Source organism: Diabrotica virgifera, chromosome 6, assembly GCF_917563875.1.
Source record: "Diabrotica virgifera virgifera chromosome 6, PGI_DIABVI_V3a".
NCBI lineage: Eukaryota > Metazoa > Arthropoda > Insecta > Coleoptera > Chrysomelidae > Diabrotica > Diabrotica virgifera.
In genome coordinates, this window is record NC_065448.1 from 17298541 (window position 1) to 17318976 (window position 20436).

General features: G+C 35.1%; 1 protein-coding gene across 1 annotated transcript in view; it reads right to left on the reverse strand.

Moving 5' to 3' along the window:
- Positions 1-6076: 6076 nt before the first annotated feature.
- LOC114328197 (uncharacterized) overlaps positions 6077-20436 on the reverse strand; it is a 68501-nt gene continuing 54141 nt past the window's right edge. The window contains exons 8-15 of the mRNA XM_028276983.2: positions 19834-20119; positions 17292-17556; positions 15315-15585; positions 13809-14025; positions 10722-10847; positions 10391-10571; positions 8921-9205; positions 6077-6407 (exon numbers count right to left, since the gene is read on the reverse strand). Coding sequence (XP_028132784.1) covers positions 6285-6407; positions 8921-9205; positions 10391-10571; positions 10722-10847; positions 13809-14025; positions 15315-15585; positions 17292-17556; positions 19834-20119 — 1754 coding nt within the window. The 3' untranslated portion in view covers positions 6077-6284. The remainder of the gene's footprint in view (positions 6408-8920; positions 9206-10390; positions 10572-10721; positions 10848-13808; positions 14026-15314; positions 15586-17291; positions 17557-19833; positions 20120-20436) is intronic.

Genomic DNA, 20436 nt, shown 5'->3' on the forward strand with positions numbered 1-20436 from the left:
AGGGGGACCGACGGCTTAACGTACTCTCCGAGGCACGGTGAGACGGCTCGTGTCATTATTGGAAATGAAAATGGTTTGTCTTTGGCAGGGATCGAACCCACGTCTACTGGCGTGTGAGGCCAGCGTTTATGCCGTTACCCACGGCCACTCACACAGTATCGGTTAACTGGCCTAACAACTTTGAGCATCGAGAATGATTTAGTAAAATCATGCGATTTTTCGAAAATTGTAGACTTTTTGCCGATCAGAAAACTCAAAAAGCACCTGCGTATTGCAAATATTTTCACTATTATAAAATAATCAAAATTTAATAAAATTTATATTTGAAACGTTTCTTATTATTTATTATTGCTAATTTTATTTCTATTAAAATTAAATCATTTTTTTTTTCGCTCTTCACTTTTTACCGGGGGCCCGCTCTTCACTTCTTACCGGGGCCCGCTCATCCCTCTCGGCGGCCCTGTCTGAGACGAGACGTTCTAATATTTTGAAGTTTGCAATCTTCGTCACCAAGAAACTTTAAAAATTCTTCTATAGCACCACATTTCGAAAGCCTCATGACTCATGACGATTTAGATTAATTTTATTCACAGTCCAAGACTCGCGCGACATCATAAAGTAAGACCGAGAACAAGTAGCAGCTAAGTAGGCGGATCCTCAATGCCAATTTTATGTCTCTGTTACAGAATACCTTGAACATCCTTCTAAAAACGGCTCTGACCTGCTCTATTCTTTGTCTAATTCCACCGTGACTCTCTGCGTTACAATTTAACTGGTATCCAAGGTAAACAATTTCATCAAATTGCTCAAGTTTGGTATTATTTACATATCTTCTTCTTCTTCTTCGTCTAGCTATTCACGTCCACATCTGAACATAAGCCCCTTCAAGTCTTCCTTTCCATTGTTTTTTGTTGTACGCTACTTGTATTTTTCCCGGCAGTTCGTTTCAGATCATCTGTCCATCTCATAAGAGGTCTGCCTCTGGGTCTTTTGTGTTGGTATGGTCTCCAGGTCAGAATTGTTCTATGCCATTTGTTTAGATCGCTCCTAGCTACATGTCCAGCGTATTCCTATTTTAATTTTAATGGTGTTTGTACCACATCGGTGACTTTGGTTTTTTGTCTTATCCATGTGTTTGTTTTCCTGTCCTTAAGTGATATGTCAAGCATTGCTTTTTCCATCGCGTGTTGAGTGACTCAGAGTTTGTTCATTTTCTTTTTTGTGATTATCCATGTTTGTGCGCCATATGTTAATATCGGAATAATGCATCCATCAAAAACTTTAGATCTAAGATGTAGTTGAATTTCCTGATTTCTGAGTACCTATATAGTTCAGTTTGCCGAATGCTGCTCATGCTAACTATCTTCTTCTTTTTATTTCTTCCGTTTGAATTTTCCTATTTAGTATTATTTTTTGTCCTAAGTATATATTATATTCTTCAACTTTTTCTATAACTTTGTCGTTTATTATTGTCACGGCTTCTTCAGAGTGCATGACTTTTGTTTTGTTTAAATTCATTTTTAGTCCTATTTTAGAAGATTCTGTGTGTAGTTCTGAAAGCATAGTTTGCAGTTCTTGTAGGTCAGTAGATATCAGGATTATGTCATCCGCAAATCGTAGATTACTGAGGTAGCGGCCATTGATGTTTATTCCCATATATTTCCAATTTAGATTTTTAAACACGTCCTCCAAAACTAAGGTGAACAGTTTGGGTGATAGAGTTTCTCCCTGTTTGACTCCCCTTTTTAATGGTACAGGGTTCGTGTATTCATTTTCATTTAGATAGTATGTAGCTGTAGTTTGGTTCCTAGTTTCTTTTCTTATAAGTTAATATATCTGCTGTCTATTCTACAATTTTGCATTGCGTTTATTACGGCCGTGTGTTCTATAGTGTCGAAAGCTTTTTCGTAGTCAACAAATATTATAAAAACTGGAAAATTATATTCGTTATATTTTTCTATTAACATTTTTGTGGTTAACAGGTGATCAGAAGTTGAATAGCCTTTTCTAAAACCTGCCTGTTCATATGGTTGGTATTCATCTAATTTCCTTGTTAGTCGGGTAGTTATGACTTTGGTGAGTATTTTAAACAGGTGTGACAGTAGACTGATGGGCCTGTAGTTTTCCAACTTTCGATTATCACCTTTCTTGTGTAATAAGATTACTTTAGAGTTGTTCCAGCTCTTAGGGACTTTGCCCTGGTGTAAACAACTGTCTATAAGCTTAGTTACAATTGCAATGAGCTCCTTACCTCCTTCTAATATTATCTGTGGTAATCCTATCTTCTCCTGCAGCTTTATTTCTCTTCATGTTTTCCAATGCTGTAGTTACCTCTGAAATTGTTACTTTTGGCATTATTTCCGATCCAATATTTTTTATTAATTTCCATGCTGGTCTCATTTCATCGTCTTGTTGATGTGTTCTGTAGAGTTCCGTGCAAAATTCTTCTATTCGTTTCAGTATGTTTTCTCTAGTTGATTTCATTTTCGTCTTTTCCCATTAATGATATCTGACGTCGTCCTAGTGTCGGTCTGAGGCATTTCATACCTTATTTTTTTCAATAGTTGTTGTTTTCACCCAATTTTGAAAAAATATGAAAACTTTGAATTATCCACGTCCGTCTGTCTGTATGTCTGTGATCACAACTCCTCCGTCATTATACCAGCTGGAATGACAAATGAGGTGTCAAATGAAAGCTTATAATCCAAGGATGGTACAGGGTGAGAAACTTGATGTAGGCTGTCTGTCCGTCTGTCCATCCGACCGCGAATATAACTCCTCCGTCATTATACCAGCTATAATGACAAATGAGGTGTCAAATGAAAGCTTATAACCCAAGGATGGTATTAAAAATGAGATATTTGACATCGGACTTCCGGTTTTAGATTTGCAACCGTAAGTACTGTTTTAAAGTCACCGAAATAGTATAAACAATATATCATTCGACGTGTCTTAGCATGATGAGAACGAATGTAAAATTTTAGTTTCTATATCATTTCAGGTTAAAATGTTCTAATCAGAAGTGCCATTATAGTCGCAAAAATAGTACATGTACTATATCAATCGAAGCTTTTTGAAAAGTTTAGTTTGAACCTTTAGTTCCTGTTTTTAAGTCATTTCCGTTTAAACAATGATGATCCAAAGTTTAGTAAAAATTACTCAAAATTAGTAAAATCGTATATCAATCGACGCAAAGTTACACGAAGAATTCAAATATCGACTTCCAGTTCTACTTTCGATTACTTTGGGTGAAAACCTAGGACTTACGAAGTCCAATTAATTGTTGTTATTAACTTTTCTTCTTCTTTTCTTTTTTGTTTTCTGATTCCTTTTCTAATCTGCCTATTAAGTTTTCTATATTCTTCGGTTCCCTTTTTGTTAGATTCACTTAAGTTCTTCCTTTTTTTATTTGTTGTAATATTTCTTTGTCTAATTCATTGTGTGTTGTTTTTGGTTTTTTCAGTTGCAGAATGCTTTTGTTCACTATTTCGGTTATAAGGTTACTCAAATCATCAATATCATTGGAGTTAATCTGCTGCATGTTAACTTGATTTAATGCATGCATTATCTTTTTATTAAATTTACTATTTTTTATTTCTTCAGATGTCCATTTGTATCTTTTTTCATGTATTCTTTTTCTTTCTAGTTTTTTGTTTATTACTAGCTTTGTTCTATGGTCGCTTCCTAGGTCAACCTAATTTAATACCGATACGTCTTTTACTAGGTTTCTATTTTTCGTTAAGATATAATCTATTTCATTCTTTGTCTTTTTATCGGGGCTCATCCATGTCCAGTTTCTGCTTGGTTTTTTTATTAAAAAAAAAGAGTTCAATTTAACTGTAATAACGGTAAACAATTTCATCAACTTGCTCAAGTTTGGTATTATTTACATATAGACGGTTTTATATTCGGTTATTTACTTATTATGGGTATTTTGGTTTTCCATATGATCAGATCGTCAGATATATACCTGCTTCCTTACAGCTCTTAACAAGGCTATCAAGTATTGTATAGATCTTATTGAGTAGAAGCTAGAAGTACGGTGTCGTCCGCACATAGCAAATTTTTGATGACCCCACCGTTCATACTTATTCCTTCTTGTTTTTCGGAGAGTGGCATTTCTGAAAATTCTTTCGGAGTAAACGTTGAAAAGCAGGTGCGACAAGAGGGATCCCTGCCGTACTCCTCTTTTATTATTAAGAGCCTGTGATTCCAAACCGTCTACAAAAACTAATGTTGTTTAATTTCAATACAAATTTGCAATTATGCAAAAGTCTCTGCCGTTCAAGCCAATGTTTCTTAGAACTTCGACCAATATAGAGTGCTTAGCACGATCAAATGCCTTTTGGAAGTCAATAAAACAACAGGTTACACCAGATAAAAACTACATACCATAAACGTAATTTTATTACAAAATGTTTACGTATAAAACTAAACATCTAAAATAGTATTACATCTTATACACTTAGTGCTATATACAACAAATATAATAAACGACTAATAAATTAACAATAACATTAAATAACAAAATACTAAAAATATTAAAGTCTTGCATATAAGTCATACATTATATCATAAGGATCTTATGCCCAAGTACTGGTCAATACTAAGGTAATTTAAATAAATACAATTTTTTTACCTAAACAATATTTTTCTTAATTAATGATTAATAAATTAGAGAAATACTTTTTTAATGATCTTACAAACATTTGTTCACTGGTTTTGTGAAGAAGATTAACTTTTGTAAAAATGCTACATAAGTGCTTTTTTTTTCTGTCACATACAATTCATGATTTTTAGTTTCATATTACCTCCGTTCTTGTGAAAACGAATCAATGTACTTATTAAAAGTGTTACCATTGTTTATATAGTAATAGTTGGTCAACGCAATAGATAAATTTGTATGATTCTAATTGTGACAGTTACCAGAGGTCACCACCATTTCTGTCAGGGTCGTAACGTGAAGCGTAACTATATATAATAGTTACAATAAATCCAAAATGCATAGACACCAAGTAGGATACGATCCTATTCATAACACACCCATCTCGCATACATATTAAGAAAAATAAATATATGGAAGAATATACATTTAGATATAGAATTAATGATGTCATGCTACTATACATTATACTATAATAGCATGACATCATTAATTCTATTTCTAAATATATTCTTCCATATATTTATTTTTCTTAATATGTATGCGAGTTGGGGTGTTATGAACAGGATCGTATCCAACTTGGTGTCTATGCATTTTGGTTTTATTGTAGTTACGCTTGACGTTGCGACCCTGACAGAAATGGTGGTGACATGGTGACTGTCTCTATTAGAATCATACAAATTTATCTATTGCGTTGACCAACTATTACTATATTAACAATGGTATTACACCATTTTACGTCATTAATTTGGAATTATTATTTTTTACTAAAAAAAGCTTTATACTTTATTACTTTACACTACTGTTCACAGCACAGAGTACTGAAACATTACAAATTGTATCACTCCAAAAGATACTGGGTACAGGAAATAAATCAAGATGATTCGGACAGGCGACTACAGTTTTCTGAGATTATGATTGAGAAAATAAATAGTAATCCAAACTTTCTAGTTATTTTTTTTTCTGATAAATGATCTTTTTTTCTAACTGATATTGCAAATCGATGCAATTGTCGTTTTTAGACTAATGAAAATTTCCTAGAGTTTTCCACATTTACAACAGCCATTAAATATATACATATCGGCAGGAATATATAGATATCGTATTATTGGGCCATTCTTTTGGGCAATAAAATTTAAACTGAGACGGCACATCTCCATGTCTATTGTAGCAAAAATCTAGGGCGATACCTTAATGAACGGATTCCTAGGTACCTATTATTGTACTTTACAAAGAGTTTGGAATGGCCAGTAAGAACCCCGATTTAATTCTCCTGGACTTCTTCCTACGGGGTATTTCTAAAAGCCAGATTAATTTTTTTTCGGGCATGCTTTTTTCGAAGGTTTATGAAGTTTTAAAGCAGCTCTAAAACCTGTACAATCGGTTTATTTTCATTTAACATTTTTTTTTGTGAATACAATATTGTTCCAAATAGATAATGTTTTAAAACCAGTTAACAAATATTTTAAAGTATTTAAATTTTCTTAAACAAATACATAATTAGATATGGTTTTCTTCTTTCAAATAATTTAGGTTTACAATCTCTAAAAATTATTTCTTAAGAAGTTAAAAATTTAAAAAAATTCTTTGACAAAAAAATAATTAAGTATAACTTTTGTTTTTAGTTCCTGAAGAATGGTTGTCTACCCATGCTGTATGTGCTGAGGGGAATCCCTCCACCACCGGGTTGTTTGTAAATCTCATTTTGATCGTAGTCAACGTCATAATAAATTCCACTTTGATTCTGCAAAATATTATTATTTAGGTTAGTTAAACAGTCATTTAATGAGCTCTACCAGCTATTTTTAAAGTTTGGGAACCGAAAATAGTGGTTATTTTGTTAATAAAACCAAAAGTGGTTTTGCGAGTCTGGTAAGAATTGTCTCAGTAAGATTACTAAAAAGTATAAAAAGGAAAGAATCCCTCTCGTTGGCTGTATACCATAATAAAAATTACTAAAGAAGTAAAAATCTTATTTTGTAGATGGTATATAATTTATTTAAAATTTTTCTAAAAAAGATCCAAGTTGGACTTAAAGTGGGTACATCACTGGTACGATACAAACAAACGTTTTCGGACTAATCAGTCCATCATCAGGTTAAAGTCTAAAATAAGTAAACCACTGTATAATAATGACAAAGTTAAATTTTGACTGTTAAAAAGTTAGGAAAAACTAAAACATGTGGTTACTCCAGATCCAAAGTAGTTGAACTACTGTGGTAGGTCGAATGACCTTACCAGTATAAAAAATTAGACATTTCGGCTACATCGAGAGTGACAATAAGTCGATGTTACAGGAATAAAGTGTAATTAAACCATAATGGAGTCTTCATCTTGGCTTCAAACCAAATGGTCATGTTGAAGACAGTAGGAAACGGACTGATTGAAATTTGGCATTGAAAGACTATTGACAAGACCTTCTATGTAGGGAATTTTATGTAAGTAAAGATATTTTGTATTATAAAAATGCAAACAAATTCTAAATGATTGAATTTAATTAACTATTAAATAAATGAATAAGAATGAATCAGTTTAAATTAATACTTATAGAATTATTTATGATAATTCTATGACTATTGAAAGAGAAAATTTTGCCAACAAGGTAATGACGTCACTTGTTCAAAAAGAAGAAAAGAATAAAGAAAAACTGAAGAAAATAAAAGAAAAATTTCAAGTAAGATGAATATAAGGTAAAAGTATTAATACTTAAATATGGAGTTTGACTATTGTGGTATGAAATTTCAGTTAGTTTAAAAATGACAGATATGAATAAAATTAGGAGTACAACTGGTTGCCTGAATTTATGTAAATTGAAAGGGAAATAAAAACAAAATTAAGAGCAAGTTAATATGGTGTGAAATAAAAGAGATTACAGTACCAAATGGTTGAATGAATTTATATAAAATAAAATTAAAAAATTAAAAAAAGAGAAGAAAAAGACCAAGGTCTTCATCCTCAATCAGTTCGTTTCCTACTGTCTTCAACATGACCATTTAGTTTGAAGCCAAGATGAAGACTCCATTATGAATGAATTACACTTTATTCTTGTAACATCGAGTTATTGTCACTCTCAATGTAGCCGAAATGGCTAATTTTTTATACTGGTAAGGTCAATCGACCTACCACAGTAGCTAGTTTCAACTACTTTGGATCTGGACTAAGTAACCACATGTTTTAATCTTTCCTAACTTTTTAACAGTCAAAATTTAACTTTGTCATTCTTATAGGGTGGTTTACTTATTTTAGACTCTAACCTGATGACAGAAGGATTAGTCCGAAAACGTTTGTTTGTATCGTACCAGTGATGTACCCACTTTAAGTCCAACTTGGATATTTTTTAGAAAATTTTTAAATAAATTATTATCCATCTACAAAGGAAGATTTTTTACTTCTTTAGTAATTACTAAAAAGGCTCCAAAAACTTTTCGAAATATTCCTAAGCGGAAAGGTTGTCTGATATACCCCAAAAACACTAGTGCTTAGCATTTGCGGACGATTTGGTAATCTTGGGTAGAAGCAAAATAGAACTTTATGGAAACAGTCATGAAACTCGAAAAGAGGGCAGCAACCAAAGGATTGTATATAAATGATATACAAAGATTTGAGTAATTCGGAACTGTCTTTACAAGAGAACCTAACTGTGAAGAAGAAAAACAGAAAATAATTATATCGGGCAACCGCGCTATACATATATTATGCTCTCAATGGGTTGTTAAGAAGAAGCAAAAATAAATCTCGAAGATCAAAACTAAGAATCTACAAGATTGTAATAAGGTCGATTGACATAATATGCTTCTGAAACATGAGTCACAACAAAAAAACACAAGAGTTGTTATTAGCTTGGAAGCGGAAAAGACTCCGTAAAATCTTTGATGGGAAAAACTTAAACGGACAATGGATAAGAAGAGTTAACTGAGCTCTATCAAAAACCTAACATATTAGCGGTAATTAAGGCACAAAGACTTAAAAGGTTGGTCCATGTGCAGAGAATGATTCCATCTAGAATTTCTAGACTAGTGATTTTCTAGACTAGTGCATTGGCAGGCAAAAAGCGAAGAGGAAGACCGAGGTCAAGATGAAGCAACGAAGTTAAAGAAGATACGAGAAGAACTTAACGTAACGAACTGGGAAATATAAGCAACTAACAAAAGGGAGGGAAAAAGAATAGTACATCAAGCCATGAACCTGCCAGTATCGTAGTGCTTACATATTATTATTAATTGTCTAAATATTACTTTTTATTCCAAATATACTTACTGCTATGGACGCATTACTTCGACTTTTCGGTCTAGGTACATGGAAATTTCTACCTAATAAATCAGCCTTGTCTTCTTCTTCGCTAGAACTGGAGTTATCCTGATGCCTTGCGCTATGGATGCTCGCAGCTCTGGCAGCCATCTGGGCCTGCAGAGTGAGCCTGGGTAAGGGGACTGGAGGCAGAGTGCCGTGGCCATGATGAGACATGGTGCCTGCCATTGGAAGGCTTGGATAACCAAACAATGCCGAAGAAGGACGAGTTGGTGCTGTTAAGCCCGGTTCAGGCTAAATAAAGTAAAAAACAATTAGTGGTGAGGTTAATATATATTGTATTTAAGAAGTTTTTTTCGATAACGATTTACGTCAAATCGACATGGAATGATTTCCAGAATTTGTAGTATTCTTTTGTGAAAAGCGTTTTGTGACATAAAAGGACATATTCTTCTTCTTTTGGCATCATAACCCTGGATGGGTCTTTGCCTGTCTGACTATGTCCTTCCATTCAGATCTCTCTTGGGCCCTTCTCCTCCTTTGTCTTATATGCATGGTGCATAAAAGGACATAAGTATACAAATCTTAAAAATCTTAGAAAATTAAATTAATTCATTTTACATGCGTTCAATTTGAATTTAGTTCAATATCAAACGTGATATTAGAAAATAATTGATAAACAAGAAAATGTATTTGCTATCGTAAACAACTCGCTCTTTATTGTTTCCGATCTTGCAAGTGGCATATCTAAAGGCGAGGAAAAGTAAATATAAACAGTACATATTTGTGTTTGGGTGATAGTATTGCTAAAAAGACAATCTAAATTAAAACTGTACATGTCAATTACTAGCTCAGTTGTTACATATGGAAGTGAAACATGGACTCTGCATGTTTCACTTTCACTTTAGGAAATAAATAAGCTGCTGGTATTTGAAAGAAAGGTCCTCAGAATAATATTTGGCCCTCAAAGGGATGAATTGACATTAGAATGGAGAAGGCAGACATAAAACCTAACCGGATAAAATGGACAGGTCATGTGGTAAGGCCAGAGGAAGATATAGTGTTAAATAAAGTGGTAAAAAGATGGAAGGCTGGTGTTGAAGCTGATTTATCTAGGAGTGGGGTACAACAATGGAAAATGGAAGCTCGAGATCGGATGGGATGGAAGGCCATAGAGGATGCGGTGAAAACTCACCCCGAGTTGTAAAGCCAGTCAAGAAGAAGAAGAAAAAAGTATTGCTGTCGACTTTCGTAATGTAAGCCACGACCCGACCCGGTACCTTGTACGTTCGTTGAGTCTTCAAGTTTAAAAGCAAAATACATCTTTCTTTTGGGGAAATTTATCAAAATTCAGTTGGGGTAATGTAGCGTGAGCCTAACGCCACAGTTTTGGATACCATGTATATAAACAAATTATTCACCTTATGATAGTCTGGACATAAAATAAAATAAAATGCAATATTTCAGTTTGATACATACCGCATAATGATTGGCTTGAGCCATAACGTCAGCAATTTGAGCCCATCTCAGCCTATCCTCTAAAGTCAGTTGATAAGGAGGTGCACCAACCACTGGCGTTTTAGCAGTGTTACTGGCCGTAGCCATATAACCGAATACAGGGCTGCCAACAGCTGCTTTTTGTTCTCGGCTCCATCGACGACTAAAAACAGAAAGTTTAGTGAACTAGAGATAATGTGAGTTTGAGACAATTTCTTCAGAAAGGGGATCATCAACAGAGTTTGCATCTCCCATGCAAACGAAGATCTGTAGCTTATAAAAATATATAAATTTATATAAAAATAATTCTCACCTCCACATTACTAAACAGACCAAAGTCAATCCAATGATAATGATAGCAGCTACACTGGCTCCAATAGCAACACCCAATACCTCACCGTCAAGTTCGCATTGGCTACCATAGTAGTTTCCTGTACATCTGTAAATTCAATCTTAGATGAATTAGAATTTTATAACTGGGAAAGAGTGAATCCTTTCCTTAACATACACCACAAAATTAGCCGCACCGTTCTCTCCAGTTTTTTCTGTTTTGCAGTTCCCTTGCTGAAGATTTCTTCTTTCCATTGCTTCGTCCACTTCATCCCTGAAAGCTATTCTGGGTCTGCCTCTCTTCCTTCTTCCTATCGGGCTCCCCTCTGTTATTCGGTTTATCCAACGATTTTGGTCTGCTCTTCTGACATGTTAGTATATTTTATTCTATTTTATTTTAGTCTATTATATCTGAGTTTATTCCCATTATTTTATTATGAAACATAAATAAATATACTAGTCTGTTCCTTTGATTTGTTTACCTTCGTCTATTTCCAGCTGTTTTGATTCTGTATTCTCCGTTGTTAGGTATTCAGTTATTCAGTATTCAAAAAAACCAAGCAAAAAATGGACATGGATGAGCCCCGGTAAAAAGACAAAGAACGAAATAGATTATATCTTAACGAAAAATAGAAACCTAGTAAAAGACGTATCGGTATTAAATTAGGTTGACATAGGAAGTGACCACAGATCAATAAGAACAAAGCTAGGAATAAACAAAAAACTAGAAAGAAAAAGAATACATGAAAAAATATACAAATGGACATCTGAAGAAATAAAAAATAGTGAATTTAATAAAAAGATAATGCATGCATTAAATCAAGTTAACATGCAGCAGATAAACTCCAATGATATTGATGATTTGAATAACCTGATAACCGAAACAGTGAACAAAAGCATTCTGCAACTGAAAAAAACCAAAAACAACACACAATGAATTAGACAAATAAATATTACAACAAATAGAAGAAAGAAAGATCTTATATAAATCTAACAAAAAGGGAAGCGCAGAATATAGAGAACTTAATAGGCAGATTAGAAAAGGAATCATAAAACAAAAAAGAAAAGAAGAAAAATGAATAATAACAACTATTGAAAAAAATAAGAGTATGAAATGCCTCAGACCAACACTAGGACGACGTCAGATAATATCATTAATGGGAAATGACGAAAATGAAATCACAACTAGAGAAAACATACTGAAACGAATAGAAGAATTGTACACGGAAATCTACAGAACACATCAACAAGACGATGAAATGAGACCAGCACGGAAATTAATAAAAAATGTTGGATCGGAAATAATGCCAAAAGTAACAATTTCAGAGGTAACTAAAGCATTGGGAAACATGAAGAGAAATAAAGCTGCAGGAGAAGATATGATTACCACAAATATGATATTAGAAGGAGGTAAGGAACTCATTGCAATTGTAACTAAGCTTATAGACAGTTGTTTACACCAGGGCAAAGTTCCTAAGAGCTGGAACAACTCTAAAGTAATCTTATTACAAAAGAAAGGTGATAATCGAAAGTTGGAAAACTACAAGCCCATCAGTCTATTGTCACCCCTATTTAAAATACTCACCAAAGTCATAACTACCCGACTAACAAGAAAATTAGATGAATACCAACCATATGAACAGGCAGGTTTTAGAAAAGGCTATTCAACTTCCGATCACCTGTTAACCACAAAAATATTAATAGAAAAATGTAACGAATACAAGTTTCCAGTTTTTATAGCATTTGTAGACTACGAAAAAGCTTTCGACACTATAGAACACACGGCCGTAATAAACGCAATGCAAAATGGTAGAATAGACAGCAGATATATTAACTTAATAAAAGAAACTATGAACCAAACTACAGCTACATACTACCTAAACGAAAATGAATACACGAACCCTGTACCATTAAACAGGGGAGTCAAACAGGGAGATACTCTATCACCCAAACTGTTCACCTTAGTTTTGGAGGACGTTTTTAAAAATCTAAATTGGAAATATAAGGGAATAAACATCAATGGCCGCTACCTCAGTAATCTACGATTTGCGGATGACATAATCTTGATAGCTACTGACCTACAGGAACTGCAAACCATGCTTTCAGAACTACACACCGAATCTTCTAAAATAGGACTGAAAATGAATTTAAACAAAACAAAAGTCATGCACTCTGAAGAAACGATGACAATAATAAACAACAAATTTATAGAAAAAGTTGAAGAATATATATATATATATATATATATATATATATATATATATATATATATATATATATATATATATATATATATATATACTTAGGACAAAAAATAATACTAAACAGGGAAATTCAAACAGAAGAAATAAAAAGAGGAAGAAAGTTAGCATGGGCAGCATTCGGCAAACTGAACTATATACTCAGAAATCAGCAAATTCAACTACATCTTAGATCTAAAGTTTTTGATGCATGCATTATTCCGATATTAACATATGGGGCACAAACATGGACAATCACAAAAAAGAATATGAACATACTCACTCAACACGCGATGGAAAGAGCAATGCTAGGCATATCACTTAAGGACAGGAAAACAAACACATGGATAAGACAGAAAATCAAAGTCACCGATGTGGTAAAAAATCACTAAAATTGAAATGGGAATACGCTGGACATGTAGCTAGGAGCGATCTTAACAAATGGCACAGAACAGTTCTAATCTGGAGACCATACGAACACAAAAGACCCAGAGGTAGACCTCCTATGAGATGGACAGATGATCTGAAACAAACTGCCGGGAAAAATTGGCTACAAGTAGCGTACAACAAAAAACAATGGAAAGGAAGACTTGAAAAGGCTTATGTGCAGATGTGGATGTAAATGGCTAGACGAGGAAGAAGAAGAAAGGTATTCAGTTTTTTTAGGTTTATTTCCATTCCATTCTTTATGTATTCATGTTATAGTTTTCTCATAATAAAACTAAGGTCATCTTCATTTTGTGCGATTATTATTTGGTATTCAGCAAAACTTAGGCTATATAGGGTATGTAAAAACCGAATAAAATAAAAATTATATAAATCGTACTTACGTGCACACCTCTTGTCCATTTTGATACCTGCATTCTCCCCTATTGTTACAATGTTGCGGGGAACATTGCTCACAGTGTCTGCCTGCTCTGTGTTTGTTGTCCAACCAAGGGTCTCTATATCCTTCTAGACACTCACATTTAAATCCTCCGAAAATATTTACACATCTCGCTAATGAGTGGCAGTCGTGTAAATCAGGTGAAGAGCATTCATCCAGATCTAAAAAAAGACATTTAAACTAAATTTATATTTAATTAAATTTTAGTTATTTTTAAAATCAGGACCAGATAACAGCGAAACTACAGGGTAGCATTCCATGGTGCCTAATGTATGCTGATGATGTAGCGTTAATAGGAAATAGTGAAAGAGACTTAGAACAAAAACTGGAACAGTGGAGACAAGCTCTGGAGGAAAAAGGTTTAAAACTTAGTAGGACCAAAACAGAGTATTTGGAATGTTCATTTAAAGATGGAGTTACTACAAATAAAATGGTATATTTGGATGGTGAAATGATTGTAAAAAGCAATAGTTTAAGTACCTAGGATCGGCATTACAGAGTAATGAAGAAATAGATGGACATGCATGCAGTAGAATTAGGGCTGGATGGATGAAGTGGAAAGAAGCGAGTGGTGTGTTGTGTGACAGAAAAATTCCAATGAAGCTGAAGGGAAAATTCTATAAAACAGCCATAAGACCGGCTATGATGTACGGAACTGAATGTTGGGAAGTGAAACAGAAAGAGGAACAACGAATGCATGTGGCGGAAATGAGAATGCTTAGATGGATGAGTGGAGTGACAAAGAAGGGTAAAATTAGAAATGAGTATATTAGGGGAAGTCTAGGTATGGCACCAATTGATGCCAAAATGAGAGAGCATAGGTTAAGATGGTTTGGTCATGTTCAACGTCGAGACGTTAATCACCCAATACGAAGAATAGCTGAAGTGCAGATTCCTGGAAGGAGTAGGAGAGGAAGATCAAAGAAGACCTGGGAGGAGATGATAAGGCAGGACATGTTGGTAAAGGGGATTAACATTGATATGACCCAAGATAGAATTGTGTGGAGAAATGCAATTAGGGAAGCCGATCCCACATAGGGATAAGGCAAAGAGAATGATGAATTGGTTATTAGACACTAGACACCTTATATAGGACTATACCGAGACGCCAACATAATAAAAGAAATAAAGTCCAGAAGACTCCAATGGGCGGGACACCTCAGAATACATTCTGACGAAAGAACAGTACGGCTGGTATGGAAGAGGTCATAACTGGAAGAAAACCTCGTGGACGCCCTCGACTCCTGTGGTGAGGTAATATTGCAGGAGACCTGAAAGCTATGGGCGTGGAGAACTGGATGGAGATTGCTCAATACAAAGAAGAATGGAGGCATGTTGTAAACTCGGCTAAAACTCTGGAAGGGTTGTTTCGCCACCAGGCAAGTAAGGAATCCTTATATAAAAACTTTCCTCTGTAAATTTAATAAACAATAATAGAGAATTAACATACCTTGTAAATTGGAGACAGATCCTGGTGGACTATCCACCCACAAGGCACTATCGCCTACGTTATTACTTCTTCTTTGTATAACTCCTAACAGATGTCGCTGAATATCTCCTCTAACCGTAGGTCGAGAAGTATCAGGGTTTTCGTCCAATTGCAACGTGATGTTTACAAAGACTCCAGCCTGTCCTTGAGACCTCTCTCCTCTGTATATTCCGTTTACCTTCGCTGCTAGGAATTCATCGCTAAATGGAGTCATCGACATTGCAGATTCCAACTAGAATAAAAAAAATATGTATCTTAGAATCTACAAAACATTGTCAAAGAACCAAAAACTAGAGAAAAAAAAGTCCTGACTGTATAATGTAACAAAGTAGTGAGTCAACTGAATCTTCGTCGAAAACTGTAGAGGGTAGATATTGTCAATAAACCACTATCACAACGTAAAATCAACTTATATGTTATAATACTATCGATATTTATGTCAAAAATGTTCAATAACCACAGATAACCATCCGTTTAAAACTTAATCAAAGCAAGCTCTTACTGGTTGGCTCTAAAAACTAACTTTTAAGCGTCAAAAGGAGCAACAAAAGAGAGTAAATATCAAGAACCGATGTAACCCTAAAAAGAGATCAGATGTTTTCTCTCCCTTGCTCTAGAGCTGTGAAGGTTGAACAATGAACTCTAAAAAAAGAAAAAAGAATAGATGCCTTGGAGATGTATCTAAATATCTGATGCTTAGAATTCCATGGATACAAAAGTTCCCAATATTGAAGTACTTCGATGCATGAGTAAGCAAAAAGAACTGCTAAGCCCGGGCAAAGGAGGAAAATACAATTCTTAAGGCATGTATGTAAACATCACACTATATTGCTACGGAAAGCTAGAAATAGCAATGGAAGATCAAGTGAATAGAGCAAACAACGCAAAAAATAACGGGAAAGAAATGAAAGATAGAATTTACAAAACAGTTATCAGATCAATAATGGCATACGCGGCAGAAACACGACCTGATACAGAGAGGACAAGAATAATGCTAGAAACAGCAGAGATGAAAACCCATAGAAAAATCGATGGTAAGATAGTATGGGACAGAGGTAGAAGTACAGATATACGACGGAGATGCAAGGTGGACAACATTAATAACTGAGTAAGAAACATAAGAGTAGAATCGAATGACCACATAAGTTGAATGACAACAAATAGAGTAGTAAGGACGGCGAGAGACGGTTCCCCAATAGGAAGACGATCAATGGGAAGACCACGAAAAAGATGGAATGACAATTTACTGGAGACACATTGAAAAACAGACAGAGTTATGTCTACACAAAAAGAAAAAGAAGAAGAACAATTCTGAGCTTCTGCAGGTTCTCTGTATTATTTAAGGGGTGGGAGGCTTGGACATTACAGAAAGACATGCCAGACAGATTGAAAGCCTTCGAATTATGGACCTACAGAAGAATATTACGAATAGGTTGGATGCATAGAATCACGGATGTTGATGCATTGAGAAGAATGGGAAAAGACTGAGATGCAAAATGGAGAAGAAATATATGAATTACTCCAAGTCATATTAGAAGGTAAAGCGCAGTGCAAAAGATAAGTGGATCACTGCGACTCAGGTTCATGAAGAACCTGAGCAGATGGTTTGACCTCTCATCCGCAGAAATAATTAGTATAGCAGTCTCCAAAGCTACAATTGTCATTTTGATCGCCAACCTTTGAAAGGAAACGGCGCAATAAGAAGAAGAAAAAGCATCAAAACATCGAATTTATGGATTTTATCTATCTTTGATACTCCGTTTGGTACTACATGACTTCTTTATATTCTTTATCGTTAAAAAATACTTGGATTTATTGGTCAACGTTTATCAACAATTGAAATAGAAATCGTTGCATTAAACAATGTTTTGGAGATAACTCATTCTAGTATAACTAACTTATAAATTAGTTCCTAAACTTACAGTTTATGATACTCACAGCTCTCTCTGCCTCGAAGGATAACTGTTGGTAGCTATCACTGCTTCGATCACCTAATTCACTTGCCCATACAACTTTTCGGTCATACAATCTATCCACTCTAAGCGACACCAATATAGACACTATTTTGCGACAGGGATCTCTGTGTTTACGTCGAGCAGTACCAGGTCTGCAGTGGCAGGCGCTTACACCTGATTCCGTTCGACAAACTTCGTGCTGCGAGCCATCGCATGTGGAGTCATCTCCGACAATGCAAGTATCGATCCTGAAACAAAAACACAAATATCGGAGTTATAAGAAAATCAATATTTTTATTTATACCTATATAAAATAAATGAAGATGGAAATACTTTGTAATATTTCAAATGATCTTCTGATATTCACTGACCTTGAAAGAGCATTTGATTTGGTCATCAAACTTATTGAAGTGCGTAAGATGAGCCAAAGGAAATTCATATAAGATATTGGCTGTCATAGTACCCATGGGAACCATCACTTTTCGCGGTAATTTTCTAGTAGAGCTTTTTTACAGTCTTAGAAATTTTATTTTTGTCTTAATAGAAACGGAACTTTCTTCTTCTCTCTATCCTTCTATCGTCCATTTTTCGACATAGACAATATACCTGAGCAACATACTTTCAATTTTTTCCGGCTATTGTTTTGAAGTCATCTACCGATCTCCTCTGTGGTCGTCCTCTTAGTTGTCTACCATTGTAAGGTCTCCAAAGTTGTATTATGGCGTTTCAACGTTCGTTGGTCCTTTTTGTCTAGCATTGTGGCCTGTGAAGCTACATTTGAGTTTGGAAATTTTTACAGTTCTTAAGTACCTAACTGGGTTTTCAAAATCCTGCCCATTACTCTTCTAGTGATTTGCGCATTAGATAACAGTACCTTCTTCTTAAGGCAGTTGATGGAAAAATACAGGAGTAAAGCAACAAACGCTCATATGGTATTCATTGATCTTGAGAAAGCATATGATAGAATTCCTCGAGAGATTCTGTGGTGGGCACTCAATAAGAAAGGAGTTCCTGGTGAATATGTAAAGATTGTGAGGGATATGTATGAGGGAGTAACGACTAGTGTTAGGACAGGTGTGGGAGAGACTGATAAATTTTATGTGAAAGTAGGATTGCACCAAGGCTCTGTGCTTAGTCCGTATTTATTCTCATTAGTTTTGGACCAGATAATAGCGAAACTATAGGGTAACATTCCATGGTGCTTAATGTATGCTGATGATGTCGTGTTAGTAGGAAATAGTGAAAGAGACTTAAAACAAAAACTGGAACAGTGAATACAAGCTCTGGAGGAACAAGGTTTAAAACTTAGTAGGACAAAGACAGAGTATTTGCAATGTTCATTTAAAGATGGAGTTACTACAAATAAAATGGTATCTTTTAATGGTGAACTGATTGTAAAAAGCAATAGTTTTAAGTACCTGGAATCGGTATTACAGAGTAATGGAGAAATAGATGGAGATGCATGCAGTAGAATTAGAGCTGGATGGGTGAAGTGGAAGGAAGCGAGTGGTGTGCTGTGTGACAGGAAAATTCCAATGAAGTTGAAGGGAAAATTCTATAAAACAGCCATAAGACCGGCTATGATGTACGGAACTGAATGTTGGGCAGTGAAAAAGAAAGAGGAACAACGAATGCATGTGGCGGAAATGAGAATGCTTAGATGGATGAGTAAAGTGACAAAAAAGGATAAAATTAAGTTTAAGTATATTAGGGAAAGTCTAGGTGTGGCACCCATTGATGCCAAAATGAAAGAGCATAGGTTGAGATGGTATGGTCATGTTCAACGTCGAGACGCTAATCACTCAATACGAAGAATAGCTGAAGTGCAGATTCCTGGAAGGAGTAGGAGAGGAAGACCAAAGAAGACGTGGGAGAGACGATTAGGCAGGACATGTTGGTAAAGGGGATTAACATTGATATGACCCAAGATAGAATTGTGTGAAGAAATGTAATTAAGAAAGCCGACTCCGCATAGGGATAAGGCAAAGATAATGATGATACCAATACCTTCTTCTTATTGCGGCCGTCTCCTTTCAAAGATTAGCGATCCAAAAGGCAATTTTAGCTTTGGAAACTGCTGCATGAAAGATGTCTGCTGATGAGCGACCAAATCATACTGATTTTTTGCCCTGTGATTTGCCTTCCAATATTATTTCAAGAAGTTCATATTTTTCACCTCTCAACACATGACCCAATAATTGTGCTTTGCTCGTCCTTACCAGTTCTTCTTGTTTTACGTGCGCCGAAGTACCTCATCGTTGGTAACTTTTTGTACCCATGGAATTCTCAGCATCGGTTTGTATATATCTCAAATGTATCTATCCTCTTTTCTCTTTGTCTCAGAGTCTTTAGTCCAACTTTCACAGCCATACAGCAAGACAGAAAAAAACGTAATATCTAATAATTCGGATTTTGAACTCTGGACTAATGGAACTTTACACAGTCAACACTTTATATCAGTACCAATGAAACTTTATACAGAGGAAATGGGAATTAAATCTTGAAATTAGTATAAAACGACTTACCTTACAGGCGGTTGACTAGGTCTTGGTCTTCCAAACATCGGTCGTCTCTGTGTGGGCTTACCAACAGATCCTGGTCTGTGAACTTTCTCGTTTTCAGCTACAGCGTACCCGGTGGCGGCGACTTGATTGCTTTCTGGTACAGTAGCTGTTGGTTTGATTGGCAGTCCAGTAGATGTTGATTCCCCGAATAGATTTAGGTACGTTCGTTTACCATCAATGCTAACGAAGCCTTCTGATCCGGACGAGGATGTGATTACGTCACCTGAATGCACGTTTTCAATTTCCACTAGGAAGAAAAATAAAATTGAAATTTTATTAACCTATTTTGATGTCACGTCATTCTCTTCATCATCATAATCTTTGGTTCTACAACTCTTTCATCCAGGATACTAAGAGGAAACTAATATGTTTGGGTATGGACTGAGGGGAGGACAATGGTTTCTCCTGTACGGTATTAGGGGATAAACTAAGGCTCGCGTGGGTGGGAGCGCATCCCTGAAGCAGATATGTCACCCATCAGGATTATAGATGAGTATCTAGCTGCTACCAACAACAGCACCAGTCAAGAAATACAAGCACGGATTCTTAGCGATAATCAGTGAT